The sequence below is a fragment of the Anguilla rostrata genome, chromosome 17, assembly GCF_018555375.3.
Source record: "Anguilla rostrata isolate EN2019 chromosome 17, ASM1855537v3, whole genome shotgun sequence".
Classification (NCBI taxonomy): Eukaryota; Metazoa; Chordata; class Actinopteri; order Anguilliformes; family Anguillidae; genus Anguilla; species Anguilla rostrata.
This window is the reverse complement of record NC_057949.1, coordinates 30,476,198-30,503,878: the sequence shown is the minus strand read 5'-3', so window position 1 is coordinate 30,503,878 and position 27,681 is coordinate 30,476,198. Positions and strand designations below refer to the sequence as shown.

The 27,681-nt window shown below is 42.6% G+C and overlaps 3 protein-coding genes and 1 long non-coding RNA gene across 11 annotated transcripts in view; 3 read left to right on the top strand and 1 right to left on the bottom strand.

Moving 5' to 3' along the window:
• The window catches only part of LOC135243943 (homeobox protein Hox-B3a-like), a 50,559-nt gene extending 43,286 nt beyond the window's left edge, over positions 1-7,273 (top strand). For 6 of the 8 annotated variants that reach the window (XM_064316093.1, XM_064316091.1, XM_064316094.1 and 3 more), the window contains 2 exons: positions 3,623-4,199; positions 5,010-7,273. In XM_064316093.1, the coding sequence (XP_064172163.1) occupies positions 3,731-4,199; positions 5,010-5,776 (1,236 nt within the window). In that variant the 5' untranslated portion in view covers positions 3,623-3,730 and the 3' untranslated portion in view covers positions 5,777-7,273. Of the gene's footprint in view, positions 1-708; positions 1,404-3,622; positions 4,200-5,009 lie in introns of those variants that run through there. The other 2 variants (XR_010326856.1, XM_064316097.1) reach the window with 2 other exon arrangements.
• The window catches only part of LOC135243953 (uncharacterized), a 90,240-nt gene that overhangs the window by 39,106 nt on the left and 23,453 nt on the right, over positions 1-27,681 (bottom strand). The gene's annotated exons all lie outside the window — the stretch shown is intronic.
• On the top strand, positions 9,734-12,263 carry LOC135243945 (homeobox protein Hox-B2a-like). Its single transcript, XM_064316098.1, has 2 exons — positions 9,734-10,222; positions 11,059-12,263. The coding sequence occupies exons 1-2, from the start codon at positions 9,811-9,813 to the stop codon at positions 11,778-11,780; spliced, it is 1,134 nt and encodes a 377-aa protein (XP_064172168.1). The 5' UTR covers positions 9,734-9,810; the 3' UTR covers positions 11,781-12,263.
• LOC135243946 (homeobox protein Hox-B1-like) lies at positions 14,929-25,919 on the top strand. Its single transcript, XM_064316099.1, has 2 exons — positions 14,929-23,581; positions 24,473-25,919. Exons 1-2 carry the CDS (start codon positions 22,825-22,827, stop codon positions 24,793-24,795), a joined length of 1,080 nt encoding a protein of 359 aa, XP_064172169.1. The 5' UTR covers positions 14,929-22,824; the 3' UTR covers positions 24,796-25,919.

Genomic DNA, 27,681 nt, shown 5'->3' with positions numbered 1-27,681 from the left:
CGCCACTTGACGTGTTTTTGTGATTAGTAAGCGTTTCGCTTAGTTCTCCTTTGGCCTTCTCTTTAGTCATAGTTGGAAAACCACGAACAATGCTGGGAAGGAAAGTTGCTAACACCTACATTTTTGTCTCCTACCTTCCTCCTACACTGCACCAGGCCCTTTCTAATCAAGTGCCAACACGAAATATATCTTTGAAAAGTTGTATATCTGCCATACCACAGTTTAGTTAAAGTAAGACGTTTCTTTCATATACTACGCGGATAGTGAAAACGCGGTGGTTGGGGGGGGGGGGGCGGGATGTTTTTTTGTTGTTGTGAGTTTTGAAAAGTTGATCTACCTTTTCGGCCCCTGGATGTCAAAACACGCTGAAGAAAGACGCAGGAAGGTTTTCTATGTACCACACTTTGACATATGAAGTTGTTGATGACGTGCACGGAATTGCCATGCTGCCTGCTAACCCAGCCCCTCCCCCCTTACTTTTACCGGCTTGTTTTGACACCCCTGCCTCTGTTTTACTGTTCGCCAGTGTCGGCTTCCCCAAACATTATCCTGCGTTTTACCCCTCATGAATTACTGCAGGAGTGGTGTGTGTGAGAGCGAGAGTAAGTGGTGGAGAAAGAGAGAGAGGGAGAGATCTGCAGGTCGTCAGTAACCATGAACACACTATAGATAGCTCCTGAGTGCCTGTGTGTGTGTGTATATATAGCCTAGCAGAGGCTAAAAATTGGAGCATGCTCATTTAGAAAAATGTGTGTGTACAGATTGACGCCTTGCTTTGAAACGCTTGAACCGAAAAGCACCAGCTTACTATCCACACTGTAGGCCTCTGTCCACCATGTCTGTAATTAGCATAATTTTTCCACTAGTGACGCTGTCTGATGGGGATTCACACTCCTGGCCGGCATTCCAAGCCAGCGATACCGTGTTTTCAAAAAGCGAAAAGGCCTTGTGTTGACAACACTACAAACAAACGACTAAAAAAGGGCAGACGAAAAAAATAATGATGCGAAGAGAGGTGCATTGGGTAAATTTCACTACGAGCCAATGTTCTGTTCGGATTATGATGTTAAGCTTTGCGCCGTGAGAGACGGGGGGAAGTCTGAGGCCATTGTTATCAGCGAGCAGGGCGTACCGTCGACAGGGCAGCCAGAATCTCACTGCCTGTCCATTCGCAGCCCCCTAGCTTTCCTCAGATATTTGATGCCATTCTAGGTTTTCCTTCCAAACGGACGTAATCTGTAAGGGGAAAAAAGCAATTTGGTCAACGGCGACCGTTGTACAGACTGCGGTGTTTTCACATTTCGGTACTAATTTCAAAGAGGGAACTCTGGTTAATTGATTGCACTGAAGCTGGATGCGAAAAAATATGATGTCTACCCGTACTTCCCACGTCGGAGGCTAAGGTAAGCTGGACTAGAATAGGCTATCAGTTTGTGAATGGCGGAGTATGTCCCAGTGATTTATGACCGTATGACTCCAATCGCGGTTCAAGAAGAGTTCACAATGCTTTAAGCTTCCTTCCACGCCGCAAGTCCTGTTTCTTTCTCTCTGCATCTCTATCCGGCTGATTCAATTTAGCCATTTCTTCGCAAAGCAGCTGGGCTAATCATTTTAGTGCGATTTAGTTTGGCACCTCTCCGTTAATCAGTATTCACCTAAATTTCACGACAGAAGTCGCCCCATTTATAGCATACGCGTACATTTATCGTCCTATTACTGTTTTGTATCTTTTGTACTTAAAAATATATTTTCCTGTAATTTTAACGTTGTCGTAGTAACATTCAGGAACAGGGCCTATGTCTTTTTATATTTTAATACACGACTGAGCGAAGATTGCTGGCAGATCAAGTGAAAAATTCGCTATTTTAAATGCACTCAAATATTTAGCCTCTATTGAAAGCAAACCTACACAACATGGATTTCTTTGCTTCTGCATCCAATAACCTATTGATTTATTTCAGATTTTGGACGGTCTTTAATTGCGATGAGAAACCGTTGTTTTGGTTCTTGTGTTGGAACAGCTCTTCAGCGTAATCACTAGTTTCGGAATCGTGATCATACAGATCCATAGAAAACAACGTTTTTACTGCAGTACACAGGCCATTGAATTATTCACTCTTTTCCAGGACAAAACTATTAATATGTCTCATTCCTGCTGTGATCACAGTATATACACCCGCAAAACAATAATTTCGAGTAAACAATCGGGTTTCTAACGTCAACTATAGAGACAAATGACCGACCTTCGTGACATGTTGAGAGTTGGGATAAAATGGTTAGGTTTCTTTTACTGTAGTACCCATTCCAAGACACAAAATATAAAATGTATTGTAGGCTACTGTCATCTCGCTTCAGCTGATTAATACGTTGTTCATAAAGGTGTGTGTTATTGGTTTGAAAAAATATATTACGCAACTGTCGTCCGTTTTAAATGTCAGGCTGAAGTGAACCATTCCAACGAGTGCTTTGTTTTGTGTTCATTTCCTTTCCTTTGACAAACATGTATTTACGTGAATTTATCATATTCCCGTTGGTTACGACAAGTAGACTACTTTTTTTTTTTTACAGACAATACTGTGCTGTCTTTTGTTAAGTATTCGATTATATAAATTATTTTAATTCGTTATACGAATTTAAAGGAGGATATATTTACTTTGTCCGTGAAATGTAGGACGTATTTGGGAAAATTAGTCTTGTGTTGACTTAGGCTGCAATGGGAATTTTAGACATATTGTAGTTAGCTTAGAAGTACACAAAATGAGTCCAGGTGCTGAAGAGTAGACTTGTACCGGACTTCGCCACACCACTATATAAAGAGCTCTTGATCGTTACAGAATTGTCTGTTTTGTCAAAAGAACCTCATGCACCAAACCGTGTTGGTGTTCACTAATCCAAAGTCGAGAGCGCAGGTGCAAATGCCCGTATTATCTTGATGTTAAATATTAAACATTTAAAACACATTAATGTAAAAATAAAAAACGAACTAAACAAATCACGGCATTCCGCAAGGTCACGTGTGCTGCGAGTATGGCCTTGTAAACACTAATCTACTCTACAGCATCACAACCTCATTATTTCGTTATGAATTGCGTTTGAAGTTATTTTCGTTCCTCATACATGCCATCTTATACACGGCCCCACTACTGTGCATTTTATAAATAATGAGTGGTTGCATACACCTCAGTCAAATAAAATGTCGTTAGATTTTTGGAAAACATTTTCGGCAAAAAGGGTATTTTTGACCGCACGTTATAATATATAAACCGCCATAAAATGCAAAGCCACCATTATTCGATCTTAAGTGATATAAGAACAGACATTTAATTCTAAAAGAATGGGTCGTGATTTTACTACAACATTTATTGTAACAGCTGAAAACGACTGATAACCTGAACAAATATTGTGTGTTCTGTATGTTTGCTGGTGGAAACGTTAGAGAATGCGCGTCGTATATGACTGAAATATACGGAGGGAGGGAGGGAGGAAGGGAGAAGCGCTCGTAGTCTGACATGGCATCTGCGAAACGCGTTGTGGGAAAGCGCTATTCATGTCACGAGGCTTTTCAGTGCCTAAGATGGATTTATGCCCGGGTCTCTCTTATGTGATTCTTAAAACCTTTCAGGTCAGCTTCCAAGAGGCCACTGGAAGGAGACTGTCACGTGACCTCGGGTGCCAATGTTCTTCCAGAAGGTCGTCGGGACCCTGGTAGCCAGTGACGCTCTTTTTGGAAATGCAGAAAACAACCTATTACGACAATTCGACGCTTTTCGGAGGTTACTCGTACCAGGGGGCCAACGGTTATGGTTACGATGCGCAGCAGCCCGCGTACCAGCCCGCGGCTCACCTGGAGAACAGCTACCAGCGGTCTGCCTGCTCTGTGCAGAGCCTGGACGGGAGCGCCCTGCAGCATCAGGCCAAGGCTAAAGAGCTCAATGGGAGCTGCATGCGGCCCAGTCTACCACCTGAGCATCACCAGTCCACCCCCGTGTCCCCACCCCACAACCCTGCCAAAAACCCCAACAGCAGCACGGCGCCACAGCCGGGGACCAGCAGCAGCGGAGGCACAGCGAAAACACCCCCCAAATCCTCCTCCAACCCCACAAACCCCACGCTCAACAAGCAGATATTCCCCTGGATGAAAGAATCGAGGCAGAACTCCAAACAGAAAAGCAGCTCACCGAGTGTCAGTTCAGCTAACGGTGTGTGCCAACCTCTCATCCACAGACTTTATGTAAGAAATGCACAATAAACAACACATTTCCATTGCTGTTAAGCTCAGTATATGCAACCCACTTTGCAGCTAGAGTGCTCCATAACATTAACAGGTAATGGGGTCTTAGCCTACCTGGAAAAAACGTTTCAATTTAATATTTGCATTTCAGCAGTCTTATCTCGGCCCTGTACAGTATTTATAGAGGATAAGGAAGTGGGTCGCGCCGGTGTGGGACCACCAGGTGATTGTGGGACATGGGACTGATTTGCACCATCTTTCTGTAGGCTGCCCGTGAGCTTGAGAGTGCATTTAAAATGTAACCTTATACACGAGCCGATGGTAAAATTACAATGGAATAACATGAACCCATTCAAAAATGTAATCATGCATTAGAAAATACATCTCTGTGCACCGTTATAGAGATGTTTACACTTCTCTGTTCTTTGGCAATCCAGACAAAAGCTTTAGCAAATGGATAAACCAGAACGACCGCAGAAAACACAAATACAAACCTTTATCGCGTCTTTTCTGACATTTTGGCTGTATAAAATGGAACCAATCAGGCACACCTGCATCAGGCCGCTTCTTAGAGGACGGGGTGCCCAAGAGGCGCCTGATGTAATTTACATACAGCAGGTCAGCGCTGGGACTCACAGCTCTTAATAAACGCCACGGTTATGAAGAGGCCACTGCTAATATCCAGGGTTAAGTTTCATCGCCTGTTCCATGGTTTATTAGGAAACGATGCATTCAATTTCTGTATGTAGTAATTATGTTTTATTTCATTTACACTCAGTGGAGAGCAGCAGCGGCGGAGAGAAAAGCCCCCCGGGTTCAGCGGCCTCTAAGAGAGCGCGCACCGCCTACACCAGCGCGCAGCTGGTGGAGCTGGAGAAGGAGTTCCACTTCAACCGCTACCTCTGCCGGCCGCGGCGTGTGGAGATGGCCAACCTGCTCAACCTCAGCGAGAGACAGATAAAAATCTGGTTTCAGAACCGCAGGATGAAGTACAAAAAGGATCAGAAGTGTAAAGGAATGGGCTCATCTTCGGGGGGGCCGTCTCCCGCGGGAAGCCCCCCCCTCACGATGCAATCATCCTCCGCCTTCATCAACTCCATGCACACCATGACCGGTAGCTACGACGCCCCCTCTCCGCCATCTTTCAACAAGTCTCATCAAAACCCCTATACAATATCTGCAGCCTATCAGACCCCCATGAAGAGCTGCCCCTCCCAGCAGAAGTACACCAACACGGCGCCAGAATACGACCCCCACGGTCTGCAGGGCAACGGCGGTGCGTATGGAACTCCCAGCATGCAGGGCAGCCCTGCGTATGGAGGAGGAAACTATGCGGACTCCATGCACTCAACCGGCCCATCTATGTACACCCTTAATCACCTGCCTCACCCCCAGTCTAATAACATGGACTACAGCGGTGCCACACAGATGCCTACCAGCCAGCACCACGGACCGTGCGAACCGCACCCGACATACACCGACCTCTCATCCCTCCATCCTTCTCAGGGTAGAATCCAAGAAGCTCCTAAGCTAACGCATCTGTAGCCTGGAGAGGAACCCAAGCTTTCTGGGCACTGCAATGGGACTGACTGCAGCAGGCCTGGAGAGGAACCCAAGCTCTCTGGGCACTGCAATGGGACTGACTGCAGCAGGCCTGGAGAGGAACCCAAGCTTTCTGGGCACTGCAATGGGATTGACAACAACAAAAAATGACCCAGTGGTTTCTTGCTTTGTCAAAAAAAAAAAAAAAAAAGTGTTGATGTTGCAGATTTTTTTTCGTGTGATGTTCGTCTACTGTGTATCCGTTTTTCTTATTTTGAATCACGTGAAAGACGACCCAGCCCCTAAGAATTCAGCAGTTCAGAGAAACTGCGTTTGGAAACGGTTTATAGATTCCCCGATGACCATACGTCATCCTTATTGACGCCTTTTAGGATATGCCTTTATATAAAGCCAACAGTACTCCGTCTCGGCGTGAGAAGCCAGTCGTGTTGACGTCATCGACCTGCCCAGATAGTCACACGGGCTTGGAATATTTCAAGAGTTAATTACTTTCAAGTATCTTTAACTGGAGCAAGAAAACCACTGGATTGTTTTCGGTTCATTTACTTTCTCATGTTACCTCTTTTTTTCTTAAATGTGTCGCTTATAATTAATCTTCCGGAATTAGTACGAGAGCCATCGCTTTCTTGTGGTCACATAATGCCCTTACTTTAGTCGTTACGTTATACGAACGGTATAAATATCGAATTTTTGTTATGGATTTACGCATTTAAAATTGTGTGGTATACGAGCCATTTGGGTTCCCATCAGCGAAGTGTACGAGTTGAGAAAACCATTACCAGAGCCTCACCGCCCACTTCCTCAACCTCGACGCAGCTGCCGCTGACTCACTATTTTCAGTTCACGCGCATCAGCCAGCACTCAAAAAGCCCACCTTCTTGAATTCTCAACTTGACGTGAAAACAGGGTATATTTGAACATGCCCAGGAAAAGAGTCCTAAGTGAATTTGTGTAGGCATTCACAGTGGCTCTCCCGCCTGGGCATCACAATTGCACTTAGAGTTTACATTTTAATGGGAGATAAAATATTTTGGAACGGAAGGCCTCCAATAAGCTCAATCCTGGACGTCTGTCTGAGTGTGTGTTCAAGTGAACATTAATAAATATATATATTTATTTGTAATAGACCGTTTTAATAATTCTTATTTTGTATTATTTATCCCCATGTATTTATATCAAATGTACATTTTAGTATTTACCTGTTATAAAGACATTGTGTTATTGTCATGGTTACAGATTTATTTTAGTTATTGTCTTTTAGCGATGAGTAGTTTTATGTTACCCTTGTATATATATAGTGTACTGAGTTATACAGGAGGAACGTGGACGGATCCAGACTGTTACTGAATAGTCCAGAAATAGACGAAGTGTTGCAAAACCGTTTTGGAAAACCTCCTTAGTTCTTTGTAGTCACTTTTGGTTCTTTGTTAAGAGTTGCCTGTTAAACAATTCTTTAATAAAAAAAATCCTGTTATTGTATTTTATCTAGCTTTCTTAACCTCACAGGGGAAAAAGTCAGTTTGCCACATTCTATAGCAACACCACGTGTCACACTAGCGCTCACACAGACACACAAAAACGCATTTAGTATTTTTGTGGCGCACACACAAGCAAGCAAAATCCGGGTTTCTTGAGAGCATGTGTTCTGTCTCTGCTCGTGGCAGTGCCAGACCCGCCAAGAATCCTCAGATCTATCTGTTTGGACCACGTGGTCCAAGGCTACAAGCAAGCTGTGGGCCCGTGAGGAAAACAAACCGAACAAGACAATGCAGTAAATTACCGATAATAAGGAAGAGAAATTCAATACTAATAACCGCAAATTATGTTGAATTGTGCTGTAATCAGTTACTCGCATATCGTACATAAAGGTGCATTTGTTTATCTTTTACAGAACACATTTAACATTTCATTAAATCCCGCACGTGTTAAATCACCACCTTAAATAGATACATTGCACATCTGTTATACTCCGTGATTTTAGGAAGCTGCTTGTGTTCGATTTGCGACAATCATTCAGGACTGTGTGAAATGTGTGCCAATGAAAAGGTGGAACAAGTGTGACATCTACAACTTGTTTTGAGGTTATAATTCATGGACAATGCTTTTTTTTTTACTACTTGTTCTAATTTCCTACGGCTAATAAGTTCACCATATCCCTGAAATTAATTAATTTTCACAGAAAATACTTATCTCGCGTTTCTTTTTGGCAAATAATTTAAGCACCATGGATGAAATAATAATAATAATAACAACGCAGTGAGACGTATTTACATATAATACAATTCCCATAAGGCTCCTTATAGTTGTGGAACGGTTTCATAAATTGCAAAGGATAATAGTGTAACAAACTCTCTCATCACCATTACAGCTCATTTTCTACATAGCTAATACACCATTGCTAATATTAGAGTAATTCCGCGCTGAAAGAATATAACGGGTATCAGATTTAAAATGTAAAAAGTAGCACACTATCGACTCCATATTTCAGAATAGTAGAGGGCCTCCATGATTGCAGACCCAGTCCTTTATTTCTCACGGGTCCTAGGAACACGAGCGTGGCGTCTGCTTTGTAATTTAGAATGCAGCTCACACCCACACACTTCTTTTAACGAATAAAGAAAACGATGTCCCAACTGATACCAGGCCTGCGTATCAGTCTCAGAGCGACTGTTAATTCAAAATTATTTTTTGTAAGGTAAAACGAAACGATGGTATTTTTCCTTCTTATTTGGATATGCTGTTGTACGCCTCTTGTGTAACGTCACATTAGTGGGTGCAAATATATAGCCCCACAAGGCGCGAGCGAAGCTCTCCTTTGTTATGATCAGGGGAAAAGGGGATGGTTCCTGTGGGCGGTTGCAGCGATTTCTGTCAAGCGTTTTGTCGAGAAAACAAGATTGATCACTGCGATTTTAACCACTTCGTTGCTAAAATATCTTTCCTCAGCAAATTCGTTAAACACTGAGATATACATCTAAACACATACACACCTAAGATAAGCACCCAAACGTATTGTCCACACATAAGCGAATAAATACAAAAATGCATATATGCGATCTTTATATATTGAATCCAGCGACCTCATTGAACTTTTAAAAAGCCGAATTTTTATTTTTCTTTAAATCGAGGGAGGAGCCATGGTTTGTGGCTGTGTGTGAGTGAGAGTGTGTGTGAGTGAGAGAGAGAGAGTGTGTATATATTATATATATATATATATATATATGCACGTACATATACATTGGTGTATGAGAGAGGAGAGAGATGTCTAGAAAGTTACACTACTTCACTTACACGATGGCTCTCGCGTGCAATATGCAATCCTAAAAAAGGTCCAGTCATTTAATAAATCTACAGAAATCAATTTAAACCACACACGATTAGCTGTGTATGTGCAGTGATGGGGGGAAAACTGATATTAGATGCTGCAGAACGCAAATTGCAGCTTCTTGCCCCAGTAACTACCTGTCGTTGGGGAAGAAAGTTCCTTTTTACCTCGTACATCTACAGGCCATGTCCGAACCTATAAGATTAACGGCACGTACTGATGAAGAACCAGTCCCGCGTCTGTTCTTCACAATCACAAATATAGGTGGTACATTGTGCCACTGCCAGGACATCTTTTGTTTGGACTAAAGGCCACACACAGCTTCCCACGCGCTATGGCGCTTTCAGAACCCACCGCAACAAAAAAAAGCATTTTAAACTACAATCTCAGCCTTTTTAACCGAAACAAAATCCATATCCCATGCTTTTATATCAATTTTAGAAAATATTGTTTCTTTTTTACACCAGGCCTTGGTTCACTATTGGATGTTTTTGATCATGTGACCAAGAATTGGATGCAATTTCTCCCAGTGTTCAGTTTAGTATCCAGGTCCCCATACGCCAGTAATATCATCAATATATACAATTATTAAAGCTCGCAAATATATAATTACGGGACACACACAATCACTCTTTTTTCAATTTATTTCACCTTTAACACGCGCCGTCTTGCTTTCTGATCAGGAGAAGATATGAATTTTGAATTTGAGAGGGAGACTGGATTCATAAACAGTCAGCCTTCTCTTGCAGAGTGCCTGACGTCTTTTCCCACTGTCCTGGAGTCATTTCAAACTTCATCAATCAAGGACTCGACATTAATTCCTCCTCCTTTTGAGCACACCATTCCCAGCCTCGATCCCCGCGCGAACGGCCAGGCGCGACCGAGGAGCCAAAAAAGATCCGCAAATGGCCTCCTGCTCCGAACAACGCAGCAGCAGGGCCCGGCGGCACCGGAGAGCGGCGGCCCGCTGGCACCGGAGTTCCCGTGGATGAAGGAGAAGAAATCCGCGAAAAAGTGCCAGAAGACCGGCTATGCTACAGCCTCCTCCTCCCCCTCTCCCGCATCCTCCGGCTTCGGCGCTTCGGGACTGGAGTCTCCGACAGGTCAGTACACAAAGTCAACAGTCAGTTGGATCATTTATTTTTATTTATTATGTAGCCTATATAATGCAGTGGGACGGCGGACCGTTGGGGTCCATGCTAATCTGCAGAGACGGCAATACTGCACTCATGTTTTGCAGCATCTTGTTACACACATAGATTCTTATTGCGTCTGAATGTTACCATAAGCATGCGTGTGTATTACTTGCCACATTTTTTAGGATTTTTCATTTATTTATTTATTTGTTTGTGAACAATGTGCTACAGGAAAATCGTCATGCGCCGCGGCATTTTGCAGTGGAGACATTTTGATAAATCAAAATTGGCTTCTCCTTCGGCTAACTTTCATCATTCTGTTGCATTTATAAAACGTGCTCAACAGCGCGGAGTACAGTAAGAACCTGCACGCAGATTCATGGGAATAAACTGCATTTATTATAAAGTCAGAAAATTCTATTTTAGAATTTCGTTGCAGTTCTATTTTATGTTGCATTCAGGGTCAGTTGTGTTTATGAACATCACTTTGGTTTTGGGTGGCCATATTGAATGTTTGCACATTATAAATATCACCATGGAACTAAAATTATTGGGCGTGAAACACTTATGAAGAATGTAGCTTCTGCTGTGCATAGTGTCTAATGTGGAAAGCTATTGACATAAGAGAAACCTGTACATTTTGTATAGGTTTGTAGCCTGCACATATAAGGTAATGTAGCTAATAGGTTACTGTGATGGCACGGTGAGACTGCATCATTTTTCACACACATTAATCTACAAACAGCTCAACACAAAGTCTCCCGTTTTTAACTCATGTGTGTCCCACTGTGTGATGCTTCCAGAGACACAGAGCGGACCGGACAACGGAGGCGGATCCCGGCGGCTCAGGACGGCTTACACTAACACACAGCTTCTGGAGCTGGAGAAGGAGTTCCACTTTAACAAATATCTCTGCCGACCGCGTCGCGTGGAAATAGCAGCCCTGCTGGATCTAACGGAGAGGCAAGTCAAAGTCTGGTTCCAGAACCGGAGGATGAAGCACAAACGGCAAACGACGTATCACAAGGAAGGCAACGACAGTGACACGGGCGGCTTCGAGCCCATGGAAGGGGCAGACGCTGCCTCCCCGTACTCCAATCAGCCCTTCGAGGCATCTGGTTCCGCGGTCTCGGAGAGTGAGTCGTGTAATTCGGCCTCCTACCCCAACAGCAATGACAATAACCAGCACGCTCCCGAGGAGAGCCTGTCGACCCGCCCGGAGTCTGCACCCACCCCCGACAAAAATGTAGGGTTCCCTCAGTACCCAACGCCCACCGCCGATAACCCGGCAACAATGGGCAATTGCTGCGCATCTGGCCCGGATAATACGTTTCCAGAGCCACGGGACGCCGCTTCGCTCACCGATTTGAATTTATTTACAACCGATTCATGTCTACAGATTTCTGACGCTTTATCGCCTAGTCTGCAGAGCTCACTAGACAGCCCTGTAGATTTTTCTGAAGAAGACTTTGACTTGTTCACGAGCACCCTCTGTACTATAGACTTACAGCATTTACAGTTTTAACCAAAAGAAAACGGAAAAGGAAAAAACAATAAAGAAGACGTTAACTGTACTCGATTTCACAGCTCGTGGCATTTTGACTTTCGAAACATTTTCTTTACTTCTCAAAAACCATGTTAAAAGGTAAACTAGTACAAAATTTGTGATGGGAGCAACTATAACCGTTTTTGTTCCGTTTAGATCGAGACGTCCCCCGTCCAAATTTCAGGTATTTATTCGCGTTTTATTTTGTGGATGTACTTTTCAGTAATTTATTACAGAAGAAAAAATGTGGAAAAAGTGCAGCTCAATCTTGAATTCTCAGGAAATTTACATGATGTATTGGATAGCTGGACTGCTTTTAGAAGTTCTCTCGAGACGGGCGTATAGTCCCGCATTGTGAATTGTAGATTTAGTTTATTTATTGAAATTCTTTAATAGCAAATTGCAGATAATTTATTGTACATTATTTTCATAGTTGAAATAAAAAAAACACTTATTCTGGTGGACGAAGTGTCTTTTAATCATTTAAAAAAAAAAATTATAATGTTATTTCATTTAATCATTAGTTAATACGAATTTAATTCAACGTGAATAATTTTAAAAGCAACTGCCAATTGCAGTGTAAGAGGAGTGGGGGTGTTGTAGCAAATACAAGTTATTCTGAGAAACATTTTAGACACTGCAATATTAGCTTTGTCATGCCATAAATTCTAGATTGAGAGAACCATTATTATTATTAGTAGTAGTAGTACTAGTAGAAGTCGTAGTAATAGGTAATCCATTTAACAGAAACTACTGCGTACATAAGCAAATAACGAGAAAAAAGGCTAATAAATAAATATTTAATAAACATATTCATATCCCATTACAGGCTGATTAACGTTAAACTGGAAACAGTCTTTCTCCCTCGGTAAACCCCTGGAATAAGTTGTTAGACAATTCAGTTTTATGTCGAATCGCACGTGCCATGACAAAATGGATTCTCAGACCCCCAGGTTTCAAAGTAGGAGCCATATATCAAGCGCGCGCGGGAATGAAGCGGGGAGCCGGCCAATGCATCAATCTAGAATAAAATATAAATCACACTGTACGTATTCTAAGTCACCGTGCCGACCTCGCATGATAGATATTTGGCAGGCGTTCATGTCGCGTTTAAACTGAAGCAAATGTGAAAAGCGGCCTGGCTGGCTGCGGCCCTGGTTGCAGTCTGTGAAATGTAAAATGGCGCTGAGACCACAATGGACTGTATGAAAAATAAAGGGGGCAGCCATTATAGGACGCGCGGGCCAGGATGTAGCAGCGATGCAGTGCAGCCGAGGCGCGTACAACACCGGATCACACAGTCTCTTCGGCCCTAAACAGTGATAAATGTCGTTAAAAAAGAAAAAAAAAGAAAGAAAAAAAAGGTGAATCTGAAATAGGCCATGACAACACAAAAGGAGCATCTTTTAAAAAATATTGTAATTAATTTTCATTTCCAGCTCAAAGGAGCAGTATTTTTAATGATAATTACTTTAGTGTTTCAAGTGCCTAAGTACTACTACCTATAATTTTGTATGTTCTGATCGTTACATATTTAAATCTCCTATACATAGGCTCAATATTTACATGTAATATTTTACTGTAGTACTGTGTGTCTGTATATAAATATATATACACACACACACAGAGGGAGAGAACGAGAGAGAGGGAGGGAGACAAAGAAAGACTCTTCGGTATTGATATTGAGACAGTGATAATTATTGCTATTTTGGCTCTGTACTGCAGAAAATTGGATTTGAAATGAAACAATGAATATGAGGTTAGAGAGCAGATTGTCAGCTTTGATTTAAGGGTATTTACTTCCATATCCAGTGATCCCTGTAGGAGCACAGTCATCCCCCACCCCCCCTTCCAGGGGAGCAAATATTTTTGGACAAATGAATATAATCTGAAATAAAGTTGTGATATTTAGTACTTGGTGGCAGATCCTTTGCATTTGGCTTTGTCCCAGAGGCTGGGGATCTTTCAGGTGAGCTGCTGCCAGGCCAGCTCTGCAGCCCTCTGTCTCGTCTTCAGCAGAAGGCGTGCACAGTTGGATTCAGGTCATGTGACTGATTTGGCCAGTGAAGAACATTCCACTTTTAGGCTCTGAAAAACCCCTTGGCTGCATTAGCAGTGTGTTTGGGGTCATGTGTCTGGATCTGAGCAGAAGTCTCTGCACACTTTAGAAGCCATCCCGCTGTGGCCGTCAGCAGTCACAACACCAATAGAGACATGTGAGCCAGTTCAGTGGCAGCTATACATGCCTAAGCCATAACACTGCCTCCACCATGTGTAACAGATGAGCAGTTCCCTTCCGTCTCCAAACATTTCTCTACCCATCACTCTGGTACAGGCTGATGGTCCTCTCATCTATCCTTAAGACTTTGAGTCAGAACTCAAGAGTTTCTTTAAATGTATTTTTAGCAATCTCTAACCTGGTCATTCTGTTCTTGAGGCTCACTGGTGGTTTGCATCTTGCAGTATATTTTTGGTCTTTGACAAATTTATGTCTACATCCTGGATAGTTTTCTTAATCTGACAGTTGAAGAGGGGTTTTCTTCACAACTGAGAGTATTCGGTCATCCACTACAGTGGTCTGCCAGGTCATTAGCTATTGCTGAGCTCACCATTGTGTTCTTGCTTCTTAACAGAGAACTGAACAGTTGGGCTCTAACACACTCAATGCTTTGGTCATGCCCCCAATCAATTTATTTGGATTTTTCCATCCCATGATAACCTGTTGTACTGTCATTGGTACTTTTTTGGTCCTCATGTTGAGACAACGGCAGCAGACTCCAAACGCAAATTTCACACCTAGAATCAACGGTATGTGTAAAAGGACTGTATAGGGTACACCCAATATGGACAGAAATACCCACAGATTAAAGCTGGCTGTCAGCACTTTAAACTCATAATCATGGTTTCATTCCAAATCCAGTGCTAGAGTACAGACCAAAACAACAAAAATGGCGTCACAGTCCAAATACTTAAAGACTGCACTGTGTGTGTGCGCGTGTGAGTGTGCGCGTGTGAGTGTGTGCGTGTGAGTGTGCGCGTGTGAGTGTGTGCGTGTGAGTGTGCGCGTGTGAGTGTGCGCGTGTGTGTGTGTGCGTGTGAGTGTGCGCGTGTGTGTGTGTGCGTGTGAGTGTGCGCGTGTGAGTGTGCGCGTGATCAGCACAGACTGGTGCACACAGAAAGAATCTGCAAATTGCATCTGTAGGGAAAGGACTGCCATATTTGAACCATGTCACATGACTAAATCAATGAGCCTGACACCCCAGATTTGTGTGTGGGGAAGACCACATGTGGATGAGCACCATATAATGCTGTGGTGAAAACAGATTTGAACTTATTGCTGAACGGTTTACTGGCTGATTTAAAAATGGGTTCAACTGCCTTGAATTCTTATCTTCCACAAACTCTGTGAGGTTGAACTTAACACCAAACTACCCATTATCTCCAATTCAGGAACCCAGGCAAACATGACCCTTGAATACCACAGATTCAGCAAACACAGAATCTGGAATTAATATGAGACATACAATAGATAATCTTAGCACTGGTTTGGGCATGTTCTTTATCCTCCTGCATGTTTGGCGTGTTTGGTTTAACTGTGTTTGATCAGCTGCTTCCTACTTCCACCACTTCAGTAGAAATGTGTTTGTCTATCTTGGAGTAAATATCTATGCACATTTATTAGGTGTAAAGAAAAAATGTTTTACAAAATGCCTCAAATGAAGGGAGGACATCTGAACTGGGGCAAGTTTACACTTAAAGTTCTTGATCGCTCACAGCCTTGCTTTGCAGTATGGTGTAATACTGTCTGACTGGATGTGCAAGTGCTGCAGTCACTCAGCTGACTCAGTCTAAAAAGCTGCTTTTCCACTGCATGGTACCGGCTCAACTCGACTCTACTCGACTTTTTTGGTTTTCCATCCGGCAAAAGTTGTGGATAGTACCTGGTACTTTTTTCAGCATCACCTCCGTCGAGGTTCCAAGCGAGCTGACGTGAAAACACAGCAGACCACTGATTGGTCAGAGCAACGCGTTTCATGTGGCATCGCTATGACGACCAGCTACATTGACGGGGGTACTATCTGCAGTGGAAAACGAAGCACCTGGTACCAAAAGCGCGTCGAGTAGAGTCGAGCCGGTTCCATGCGGTGGAAAAGCGGCTAAAACCACTTTTCTGCCCAGAGAGGCTCCTTTACATTGAAGGCCTCCTGGCGTTGAGTCCTTCAGATGAACCGAAGCCTGGGTTAGGGTTAGGGTTAGGGTTAGGGCCAGGGGCGTCCAGTCTCCCCCGAAAAGGGCCGGTGAGGGAGGGTTCTGCTTTAGCCCAGCGCTGCCTCACTGTATAAAACCAATTAACTAATCGTGGTCTTCAATCAAGATATCGACCAGCAGAACCAGCTGCCTTAGTGCTGGGCTGAAAAACTGGCACCCAGACCGGTGCTTTCTGGAAAAGTTTGGACACCGCTGACCTAAGCACAGGTAAAGGACGGGTATTCGGCTTGCGTTACGGGACTTGCAGTTTCAGGTGTGAACAGATTCAAAGGGGACTCAAGGTAGAGAGGAGGTGTTTAGGTCAAATCTATAAACGGTTGGCTCCCTATGATTTCAGGACGTTTACATTTTAAACCTCAAAATTTCATAGGCAAAGTTAACAGTATGAGAATTTAGTTTTAAAAAAGCTAAAAGTGCTTTGTCATCTCAAATATCAGCACACCCTTGACTGTTGTATTAAAGCATATATTTTTCCAATTTTACGTGCATTGCAATAGAGAACAGCTCTGACCTTTGATGAATGAGGGAATTTACAAAATGCAAATTAACCCAGCAAAGCCTAACCAGAGCGATGCTACCGTACAGAACAGAGGCCAGGCAGGCGTACCAGCAGGATGGATTCACTACGTACTTAAAAGGAAGTGTTTAGTACAATATTTGCTAAATGGCTATTTGTGTGGGGCATTATATCAGAATGCCCCGTACTAGCACTGTGAAACAGTGAAACTCACTATAATGAACACGACACGTCGTTATTTTAGTGAGTTCATGCCCACCTGGCTTCGATAGTTTGCTAGATTTGTATTTCAGTTATTTTCTTGACCGGCAGATTTTAACCTTAGTGTACGAGAAATAGTGGTGTTCTCAGCTTCGTAAGTTTCTTCTGAAATTAGTAAGGTGGGAGGGGAAGTAAACGAGCCCTTATCCTAGACATCAATCAAATTTAATTTAATTCACCCGTACATGTTAAAACTCCTCCCGGATTCCATCAAATGGGAAACCAGTAAATGAAAATGTTGCTGATATTTGATACAAACACACACACACGCACACATGCACACAAACACACACACACAAGCATGTGCATACGCACACATGCACACATGCCTGCGCATGCATGGCCAAGCTCAAGTGAGGAACCAGACAGACATGGGCAAGCGTGTGCAAATGAATACACCTGCTGCTGTTCCAACCAATAAAGTTAAATCAGTTTGAACTAAAATGGCCGACAGAACGCAGCATTACACTACAGGGCGCTACGCTAGCATTCCCCAGGAGCCCCCTAAGGCATCACAATTAGCAGATGTGCTCCTAAATAAATTTTCCAGTTAGCTTGTGTCGGATTTTCAGGAGCAAGTGCTCCAAAACTGAGAAGACTGTAGAGTCCTCTGTATTACCCTCACTCTGCACTGTCCGAGTTAAAAATGACAAAAGCCAACAGGTCGTCCTGTAAAATATGCTGCAGTGAAATGGAAATATTTGCCCTGGCTGTAATTTGTGGATGAATCTTTACCCAGATGATTGCTGGTCAGCTAGCAAGGTGATTTAAAGCTTGGTGTTTTCTTGCCTCTCTCAGTGAATTACTCTTCATCCCCTCGTATTATTACTGAACGGAAACTTTGCATCGCATTTGAATGTCATGTGTTCAGCATCTGTTCCAGTATTTAGCCAAATGTCTTCCCACTGATCTGCGTTGGGTCCTGGTTTGTTAGTGTGACGGGTGAGCTTAAAGAAAACAGAAAATCAATGCGTCAAACTGATGTGTGTGTTCCTTCCTATCAGACTTTACGTTTCCTGCATCGAGACTGGCCACCTGTACCCCGCTCACCTGTACCTCACTCACGCAGCTATCATACTGCGCTCCTCTGGGCTGATAAGCCTGCTCTTCCACGGCCTCTGACCTCACCCAACACTGCGCATCGCACCCAACACTGCAGACCGCACCCAACGCTGCAGATCACACCCAACACTGCGGACTGAACCCAACACTGCAGACCGCACCCAACACTGCAGACCATTCTGATATTTGAACTCAATGGGGGGGAGGTTCAGTACCATGTTCAGCCAGATACCATAACCAAATTTTGGTATTCTAATAAATTAACTACTTTACATAAGATACATATCATTTTTAACTCCAGCCCTACTATACCACATTATACATAATCTACTGTGTGATGCCAAAAAAAATCATACCACTAGATACCAAGAAGCAAACTAATGCATTTATTATTTATATATAAGCCCACTCACATTAATACAACTAAATGCGCACTAGAGCATACTTCACATGCTCTGATGCACATGCAGCTATTTTAATATCAGTCACCTTAAAATAATAAATAATATCAACTGACAAATTAACAACACAAATCTATTAGTTTGCATCTTTTAGGAAACAAGGATTCTGGCACAAAATGTTAACCACAACCCACAAAGCATTATTTGCTTTGTGCTTTTGTGGTTTGATTATGAACCCTTTGAAGAGTAGGTTTTTTGGAAAGTTTTCTTTTTCAAAATTGTAGGTCAGTGTTCTAGAACTCCGCTGCTTTCAATCACCAGTAGTGATTGTGACATCAGCATTAGAATGTTCTGTTAAGAGCGTTCTAATCGAATCATATGTGGGATCACACGACTGTTAAATTCAGTGAAACAGTGCAGTGAAAGAAGGTCTGCATGCAGGCTGGGGGGCAGCCAAGAGAAAAGCCCAGGGTGCTGAGCTTAGACACAGGGTGCTGAGCTGAGACACAAGGCGGGGCCCCACTGTAGTACAGAGGGAACGATCAAAGCCGAAGTGCTTCTTTAAAACCCAGCTGTGCACAGGCACCATATTTGAGATTGTAAATCAGCCCGAGTGTGAGAGCCCTCACGCAGTGCTTCACATTTTAATAGCGGACGTGTGGATTTGTGCTGCTGCCCAAAGGCCACATGATAAACTGTGCCAATAGGTTTCCCAACACAGAACAGAAGAGCCACATAACCGGCTTCTATGCGCAACGTGAAGGAAGGAGAATATTTGCTTCAAACACTTTGGGGAGCAAACGATGACAGGTGATAAGTCGCTTTTTTCCTATAGTCGAGTACAGCAGTACGTTCGGCTTCCTATTACTTATTTTTATGTGTGCAATTTGTGGGTTAACAGCAAACTATACAGGACAAAACCCAAGCGCCGTACCATAGAAAACAATGTTAACGGATTCATGATGTGGACATTCTGGGCCCATATCAATAACTGGTATGTACCCATTCCTGGATTCTGGCCTGTTTTACATTACTGCTCAAACACAGACTGCAAGTTTCCACATTCATGGAATCAGTAGAAACATTTTAATTCCAAACCCTTTTACACAAAAAATCCAGTTCTTAGTCACAGCATGCACTTCCAGGGGTGGTTTAAATAATAAGGCAGTGTTGTGCTGCATGTAATTCATGGCTGAGTCTACATGCTCTTTCACAAGTATTTGTTTTCTTCCAAACCACTTTCCAAAAAAGTGGAATTGCCAATTCTTCAGTGGAGTCCAAGCTGCGTATTTAGAGAGGGAAGCGCTCATTTTCATGACTGTCCTGGACATATACGCTGAGCTTTAGCCCATTAACGCTTTTGTAACAGGTGTTGGGAGGGTGAGGTTCTCTGCATTGCATTGTGGGAGGAGCTAGTCAGCTCTTGGCAGAAGAGGCGTTTGAAGCTGCTCTCCACAGCTTGACTGGCTCAACTCAGTGAACGGCAGCCTGTGTTCGGTTTTTACAAAGGCTTATTTTTCCATCACTGTTTGAGTCCACACATTCTCACTGTGTGCTCATATTTCTGCTAAGCATTTACGTTAGACTTCCTTTACCTAAGTGAATAACTTTATCCAGAGTATTACGAAACTCAATTAAAACTAGCAAAACCAGTTTTCAGTCTTTGATGACAAAATGTCTTCAATTTGCTTAGCAAAACACATGTGGCTTTTTAAAATTAAGATGCATTCTTACTTCATAGAATGCAAAAGCACAATAAGCACTTGTATAATAAAAACTACAGGGAATTTGTTTTCACACAGTCATGGCAAAAAAGGATTCATTGATAACACATCAACAACATTGGTCAGAATTCAAAATGTGGTGTTCATTACAGCTCCCGCAACATTTTAAAAATGTATCCAACGAACAGAGCTTCACGATTTTAAATAAGCTATTTAGCCTGTGTCACCGGGGTCTTCAATCTCGCCCTCTAGCGACGAGCGCTCTTTTCGGCCTCCCAAGGTCTGGAAAAAATCTGGATGAACTACACCTACTTTCCAGGAGGGGCCGCTATACCGCATAGTCTTACTTCATATTTTACCGCAGTAGCTAACGTAATTTTTTTGATCACCGTTTAAAAACGCGGCATATACAATAATAAATAACAATGGCACACACAAATTGAGGAGATTTGATGTAGTCATACGTCGTTATTGTTTTAAATGTAACTAGAAATTAAGCATTTGAACATAAACTTTTCGTTACATAGCCAATAGCCTAAAAGTAACAAAAATCTTGACGCGACAATATTCAACACGTATGCGCAGCTTTCTCAACAAGTACGCATAGCTTTATCTCTATATTTCCGTACGATACCCTTGATCGTCAGTGCAGCCTAGAAATTCAACTTTTAAACTTATCTGTCAAAATTAAGTTTGCAATAAATCTATCAATACAAGCAGATATATTCAGTATGCTAGGCCCACTATAGGCTGTCGTGTTCTGTACACGCCATTGAGCAATCACAAAGGTCCCGTGGCGTTTTGAGATAGTTAGCCTATACCACTCACAAATGTATTTAGTATCCAAACCAACAAGGAAGTAGAATGAATTTCCCGATGTGACTATAGATAAGACTGTTACTGATTACTGATTACTTTTTATGACTTAATCAATTCACAGAGTAAAAGTAAAAGTTAAACAACAAATATTCCCATATTCCATAAAAACATTACCTCTTTTTTTGTTATAATAAAACTGCCAGTAAAGTTTACATACAAATCAACCAAGTGGACGCAGAAGCAAGAGCATTTTTATCTGAATTTAGCGTTTAAAAAAGCCGACTGAACATTCATACAAGAGTTCATTTTTCTGAGACTGCTTAAGTCATGATAAGTTCCATTTGACGTAAAATTTTGGGGACAACATAACACTGCCTTTAAAATCCAAAATGTATAGGCTATGTCATGGTCTGCTCATATGCGTAGTCCATTTCGGTCTTATAGAAAACGTGTAAAATGGCTAAAGAGGTAATAGGTAAAAAGGCGAAAACCTCCCACCCATTTCATGACACCAACATTACCAAGTTGCGCTCTTGTTGCACAACTACGAATTGACGAACATCGTGTACATTAACCAAAGGTTGCCAACCAGATTAGCGGTACTACACCTGTTTTGCCTCGTATTTATACCCAAGACTAGACAAGAACTTATAAAGGAAGGTTAGATCCAGATTCTCTGATGATTCCGCTCCTGGCTGATTATTTTAATATAAAGCACGCGGACTGAATGTTTGCTCGCCAGCACATGATCAATACGATACACCAGATAACTTTTTTTTTACAGGCTTTGGACAGAAAAAATAATTTATATTACAAATATGTTGCTCGGTCTCAGTCCGAACCTTTGGCCATTCTGCTATTCCCATGGATGCGAGCCGGCAGTAAACATGCTGACAAGTAACAAATTACTGTGGGCGTCATATTGTTGGCCTCTCTTGTCTCTCATGCGCCTACAAGTAAATAAATACGAGATTCGCCTGTCCCTCCTTTTGAATGCCATGTTTTCATGAACAGACACGCGTTTTGCATTGTTACGAAGTTTAATAATGAGCTATTTCACAACAATTTAGTGGATTATATGAAGAATTATTAACAGCACAGTTAAAATCAAAACACACAAAACAAAAACAGGGTAATGCGTGTGCATATTTAAGTGCAGACAAAGCGGTTATCGCTTTTATATAGCAAATTCATTAAATCCTTGATATACCTGCCAGGTAATATAGTCAATCTTAGAAAATCAATAGTGATGGAATTTGTAAATTAAGATGTGAAACATAGCAATTATCTTAAATAAAAAATAGAATACTGTTTTAAGTCTCCGGGCAGTCTCTGGCCATTTTGGGACCACAAGATGGCGAGCTGTCTAACTAACCTGATTTATGTAATAGATCAGCTTATTGATTCAATTAGTGGAGCCCAATCCTGACTTGTCACAGGTCTGGAAACTGGTCGCGTCACATGCAGCCCGGATGCTAAACTGATTTTGAACGAAAGCAGATATCGGACTGTGCAGAAAGAACCGTTTCGTCAGTAATAAAATATTACATTTAAACAAGATTTTTTAAACTGAGTAGATTTACAGTTCTACGAGTGAATGATGTTTCCCACCTTCAGATGGAGCTCCAAACCTCTCACAGCTGTGGCCTTTCGCTTCCTGGGCCTCAACATAAACAAGATTTTTTTACACTTTAAAGAAACGTTGGGAGCGAGCAAATGGAATGAGAAAGGAGGTGAAAAAACTATTGAATAATTCTTATTTTTTTCTTTATTTCATTCTGTCAAGGGAGCTTTTGAAAAAAACGTTTGACGTTTACGTGTTGTTATCAGATTGATGGGCTGGTTTGATTGAAGTGGCTTTGTCATGCAAATGTCAGGCGTTTGATGGATGGTCTCAGTTCACTGACAAACTTCTGGCGGCCCCTGGCAATTGGCGCCGTGGTGGTCACGTGTTTTGCCACTGAGGTGATATGTGTTGCGGGGATGCCCAAACGAATGCACGAAGAGAAGTTTTATTATGTTTTCACTGCATTGACATCCCACGCAGGACAGGAGGAATCCCCCCGAAACGCAGGCTGACCCTCCGTCATCATCAGCACATGGACAATTCTAGAATGAACTCTTTCCTGGAGTACACTATCTTTAACCGCGGGACTAATGCCTACTCACCCAAACCAGCTTATCATCATCTGGACCAAGGTATTACGGCTCCTTTTCCCGTTGCCAATGGCACAACTGACGCCTACAACAGTGATGGACGGTTTTTCGTGGCTGACAGTGCCCAGGCCGTCTCTGATCCACATCAGCACCAGAGCGCAAACTTCGCGCATCACCACTCACAGCCCAGCTTCTCGGGCATAGGGACCTCTTACGCCAACGCAGGGGCACCCGCGTATGGGCCACAGGGCTCCAACCTGGACTACGGGCACCATCAATATTTCGTGAGCCAAGAGCAGGACACGGTGTACTTCCAGTCATCCGGGATTAACGCTTCAAGCATCGGGTCCAACTTCGTTTACAGCGGGGCGCCGGGGGCGGTTCCTGCGGGCCCGTATCAGCAGCACGGCTGTGTGGGGCAGGAGCATCAGCAGGGGTATCTTCAGAACACCTACGCCGACTTGTCTCCTTCCCGAGACGGGCAAAAGGACTTGAACTGTCAGCCAGAACAAATATCATCGGGAAAGACCTTCGACTGGATGAAAGTAAAGAGGAACCCGCCGAAGACAGGTCAGTTAACCATACAGGCGTAGTCATCACAGCGCCTGAACTTGAAGATTAAGAGGCGATTTACTCAGTTTTTTTTTTTTAATTAACCGCAAAAACAGACAGCAGAGTATCACGACCCCATGTTTCACTAATAGTTCGGCAGTTCAGTTAGTGTCTGCGCGCGCGCGCGCGCGCGCGTGCGAGCGCGTGTGTGTGAAAATTAGCCAGAGAAATCATTGCTTTACGGACCTGCGCATCTGATCTGCCTGGCTCGAGCTGTCTGTTTTCTCATTCGTTCCCCATAATGCCTGCGTGGCTATTTTCACAGGGGAAAATGTTTTTTTTTTCTGCGGTTCCAGGTCTTGAATGGGCCTGGTATCTGGTGTATGCCCAGTCTTGCCTTCCTCGTACACCTCACACCACACAAACGCAGTATGAAAGCGACATATTTATACTTCATATACTTAGAATATTTTAAGATCACTTCAAATACCTACTTAACGATATACTTATAATATAAAGAGACACTGTTGGAAAGAGGAAACGTCCACGTGATATGGCAAGAACCCATAGCTAGTATGAATACTACTCATTCTTTTCATTTAAAAAATGACCACATCATTATAAACGGTTGAATTAACGCGCATAACGTCCTAACTCCCTTTCAGCGCCTGCGCAGCACAAATTAGCACGTTCAGCAATCACCAAAAATAATGAGGCAACGTGTTTGCATTAGAAGTGACACATTTGTAAATGAAATTTCAAATCATTTCATAGAAGCAAAGCCCAAATCAGTATACTTAGCTCAACATTTGCATTAGATTTTCAACATACTAGGGGAATAAATTAATCCATGTTTGCTTTTCAGAAATATATTTATTGTCCGGTTTTTTCTCCTTTTCTGTCTCACAGCTAAAGTTGTGGATTATGGAATTGGTCAACAGAACACAATTCGGACCAACTTCACCACCAAGCAGCTGACTGAGCTCGAGAAGGAGTTTCACTTCAACAAGTACCTCACCAGGGCCCGGCGCGTGGAAATCGCTGCTACCTTGGAGCTAAACGAAACCCAGGTGAAAATCTGGTTCCAGAATCGCAGGATGAAACAGAAAAAACGCGAGAAAGAAGGCCTTGCACCGTCTGTCAACCGGGCTTCGCCCAAGGATCTGGGAGACAACTCGGACCATTCTACCTCTCCGTCTCCGGGAGGGTCGCCCAGCTCGGAAACCTCATGAAACAGACTCATCTGACATTTCACCCGTTAACGCCGTTATCGCAGTGAGAGGACTCCAACACTCCATTATACATGATGAAGTGGCTTTTCGTTGTCATTTCATAAATCAATGAAAATGTTTGTTTTTACTATACTCAGATAATGGCTTTTTGAATTGTACTACTGAGATGAACGAGCACAGGTCCTTGGCCTACAGTGATTTGACGGTATGCGTAGTCACTCCTGGCGCGTGGACGGTCGCAGAGACGCGTCCAAAATACTGTTTTTCAGGACGGTACACAGCTCACGAACTTTGCTCTTCAAACCCAAGTGGGAGACGCACTTTTGCATGTTTACATAATTTAAGGGAGCACACGCGTTTTACCTGAACGATTTACAATTACATTACAGGGAGCCAACTGGCAAAGTTGTATTAGTTTTTAAATGTAGAGTTTATTTTCTTTTTGGAACGTTTTGATGTATTATTTCATTTGTATATATAAAGGGGAAGTCTAGATATCAATAACGCTAACGATAGTTTTTGTTGTTTGCACCTAAGGGTTACAGGGTATGTACATTCACCAAATAATTTTTTAAAATAGGCGAAGAGTCATCAATATTAATTTGGGGAAATTATATACGTACAAATCTGTCTGAAAAGCAGTGGTCATGTTATGAAATAGATGTTCGAATGAATGAATGAATGACATTCGCCATATGTATTTCGGGACTGGAATATGGCCTCCATAAGGAAATTTACTTTCGTGCTTTATTTCACATACCCGAATATGCAGACTTCGTGACAATTTATTTTTTTATATTCCTGGTTTCAACGCAGTTAAAAGATCAGTGACGACAAAGAATGTCTATATTTTCCGAGGGAAATTATCATGTTCAAATACGTAAATAAGTAAATAAAAACCAACAAATTAATAAATAAACCACAATGATGAACAAAATGATTTTGGGGTAAAGCAAAGTTTGCAATTTTCCGTTAGGCATTTTTAAGACGCCAGACAGTGAGCTGTGGTAAGTATGCAGAGGGGCTGAGTTTTATTAGTTGAAGTCTGCACTGTATTGAGTCCCCGTGAAACGTACGTTTCGTTTTTGCAACTACCTCAAATAAAACTGTCACGTGCTTTGAAACGTCTTGTCCATTTATTGCCGGCGCGTGTTATTCACATTATAATTCTTCTCAGGGGTTCTGTTTGAGCGCATATCTCCGTAATATCGAACGCTCCAAGAGCACGTTCATTTAAAAACACACACCTATATTGTCTGCCTATGCATGTCATAAACGACATACGAAACCAGTTAATTTGACTATGATATCGCAGAAGCTACAAAAATATGCAATTATTCACTTATTTCCCCTGTATTGATATAACAGTCACTAGTGTTATTTGTGTTGCCTTGCGCGCAGTGTGCTGCGTGACATGTGGAATGTTGCAGGGTCTCGGGATAGCTGGGCTGACCTTTTTACCTTTCAACGCCTCTGGGATTTCTAAACATGTAAACACTCCCAGCGCTGAACAGTCATCGACTCTGTCGGCCAAATACAATTCTATAGATCACAAATTCAATGCAGTGTGTACGGAGTTGTATAAATAATACATTTACCTCACTGTATAGACGGGAACATGCATTCTTCAGAATACTGAGCCGTGTAGTGGCGTTCGCTTTCTCAAGTAAGACATGCAGCCACATTTCTTTATTTACAGCGACGCGATATACTTGATTGACTATTTCGCTCACTACGGGCAATTATTCTATCTGATAAGGGACACGGCTGGTTACAAAACGTGCACTATGTCACTGGTCTAAATACTTAAAGACGGGGGTTAACCTGAAGCTCCTGAACGCACGTATACTAGTTTTAAATTGGTATATTCTGTAGCAGGCGAGCTAGATCTGAGACTCTTCGGATTCTTCCAATGCAAGACTAGCCCAACATGATCTGGCATCAGCTTATACAGATCATGGATGAAAAAAGACGTGGAGAGGGGTCCGGTAGAGGGAATAATAACACATTTGCAATTACGTTATTAAACATAGTGACTATATTAACACGTTAATTGGACTTTAATATCTGCCCAACAAATTGTGCCGATTTCCCTCTCTGAACTGCAAGCATCGAAACGAACGGCGTACGTTTAATTTAAATTCAAACACCAACGAAATATCGGTCAGGGAAAAGAACAGACGACCGAATTACCGAAACTATGCAACACGTGCATTTATTCTTAACGGCCACACACCCCCACCCCCACCCTCAACCCCCCAAGAGTACTGGTGCTTTTGATTTATATAATTTGCGTGTTTTTAAAAAAATATATTTTATATTCCCGAAAAGACAATGAAATGACAACAATAACAAAGTAACCAAACTTCCGTGATGGAGAACAAGACTTCCACACGCAGAACATAAGCAGCGAGGATAAGCACACAGAGTCGACAGTAGCACATTGAGGCCTACAAGAGGCCTACCATTAAGTCTTAATAAAAGGACAGCCGATTCTGTAGCACATTTAGCCCCAGTGCAGAGGCATGCGAGACATCTATGATGAATATAAAATGTGACGTAGAAACACTGCTCTCGAGGATCAATGCGATCTAGAGGAGGGTCCCTTGTGACCATCTGTTTCTGAGAAGTTGGAATCCATTTCAATCGGGCGGAACGACCCTTCTCTCCCTGCAATGTTCTTTTACGCGTTCTACCCTCGGCGATCTTTTCCAGGCTTCGATTGTCATGCAGAGAGACGCGTTCTTTGTGTTTAAACATTAGGAAACGTGTACACGCGTCATTCTAAATACGCTGTTGATAACGCCCCCTAATGACATGGGCATATTTTACGACGCAATTTAGAACACGCTTGTTATTGAGTTCATTAATTAAAATTCTAACTGC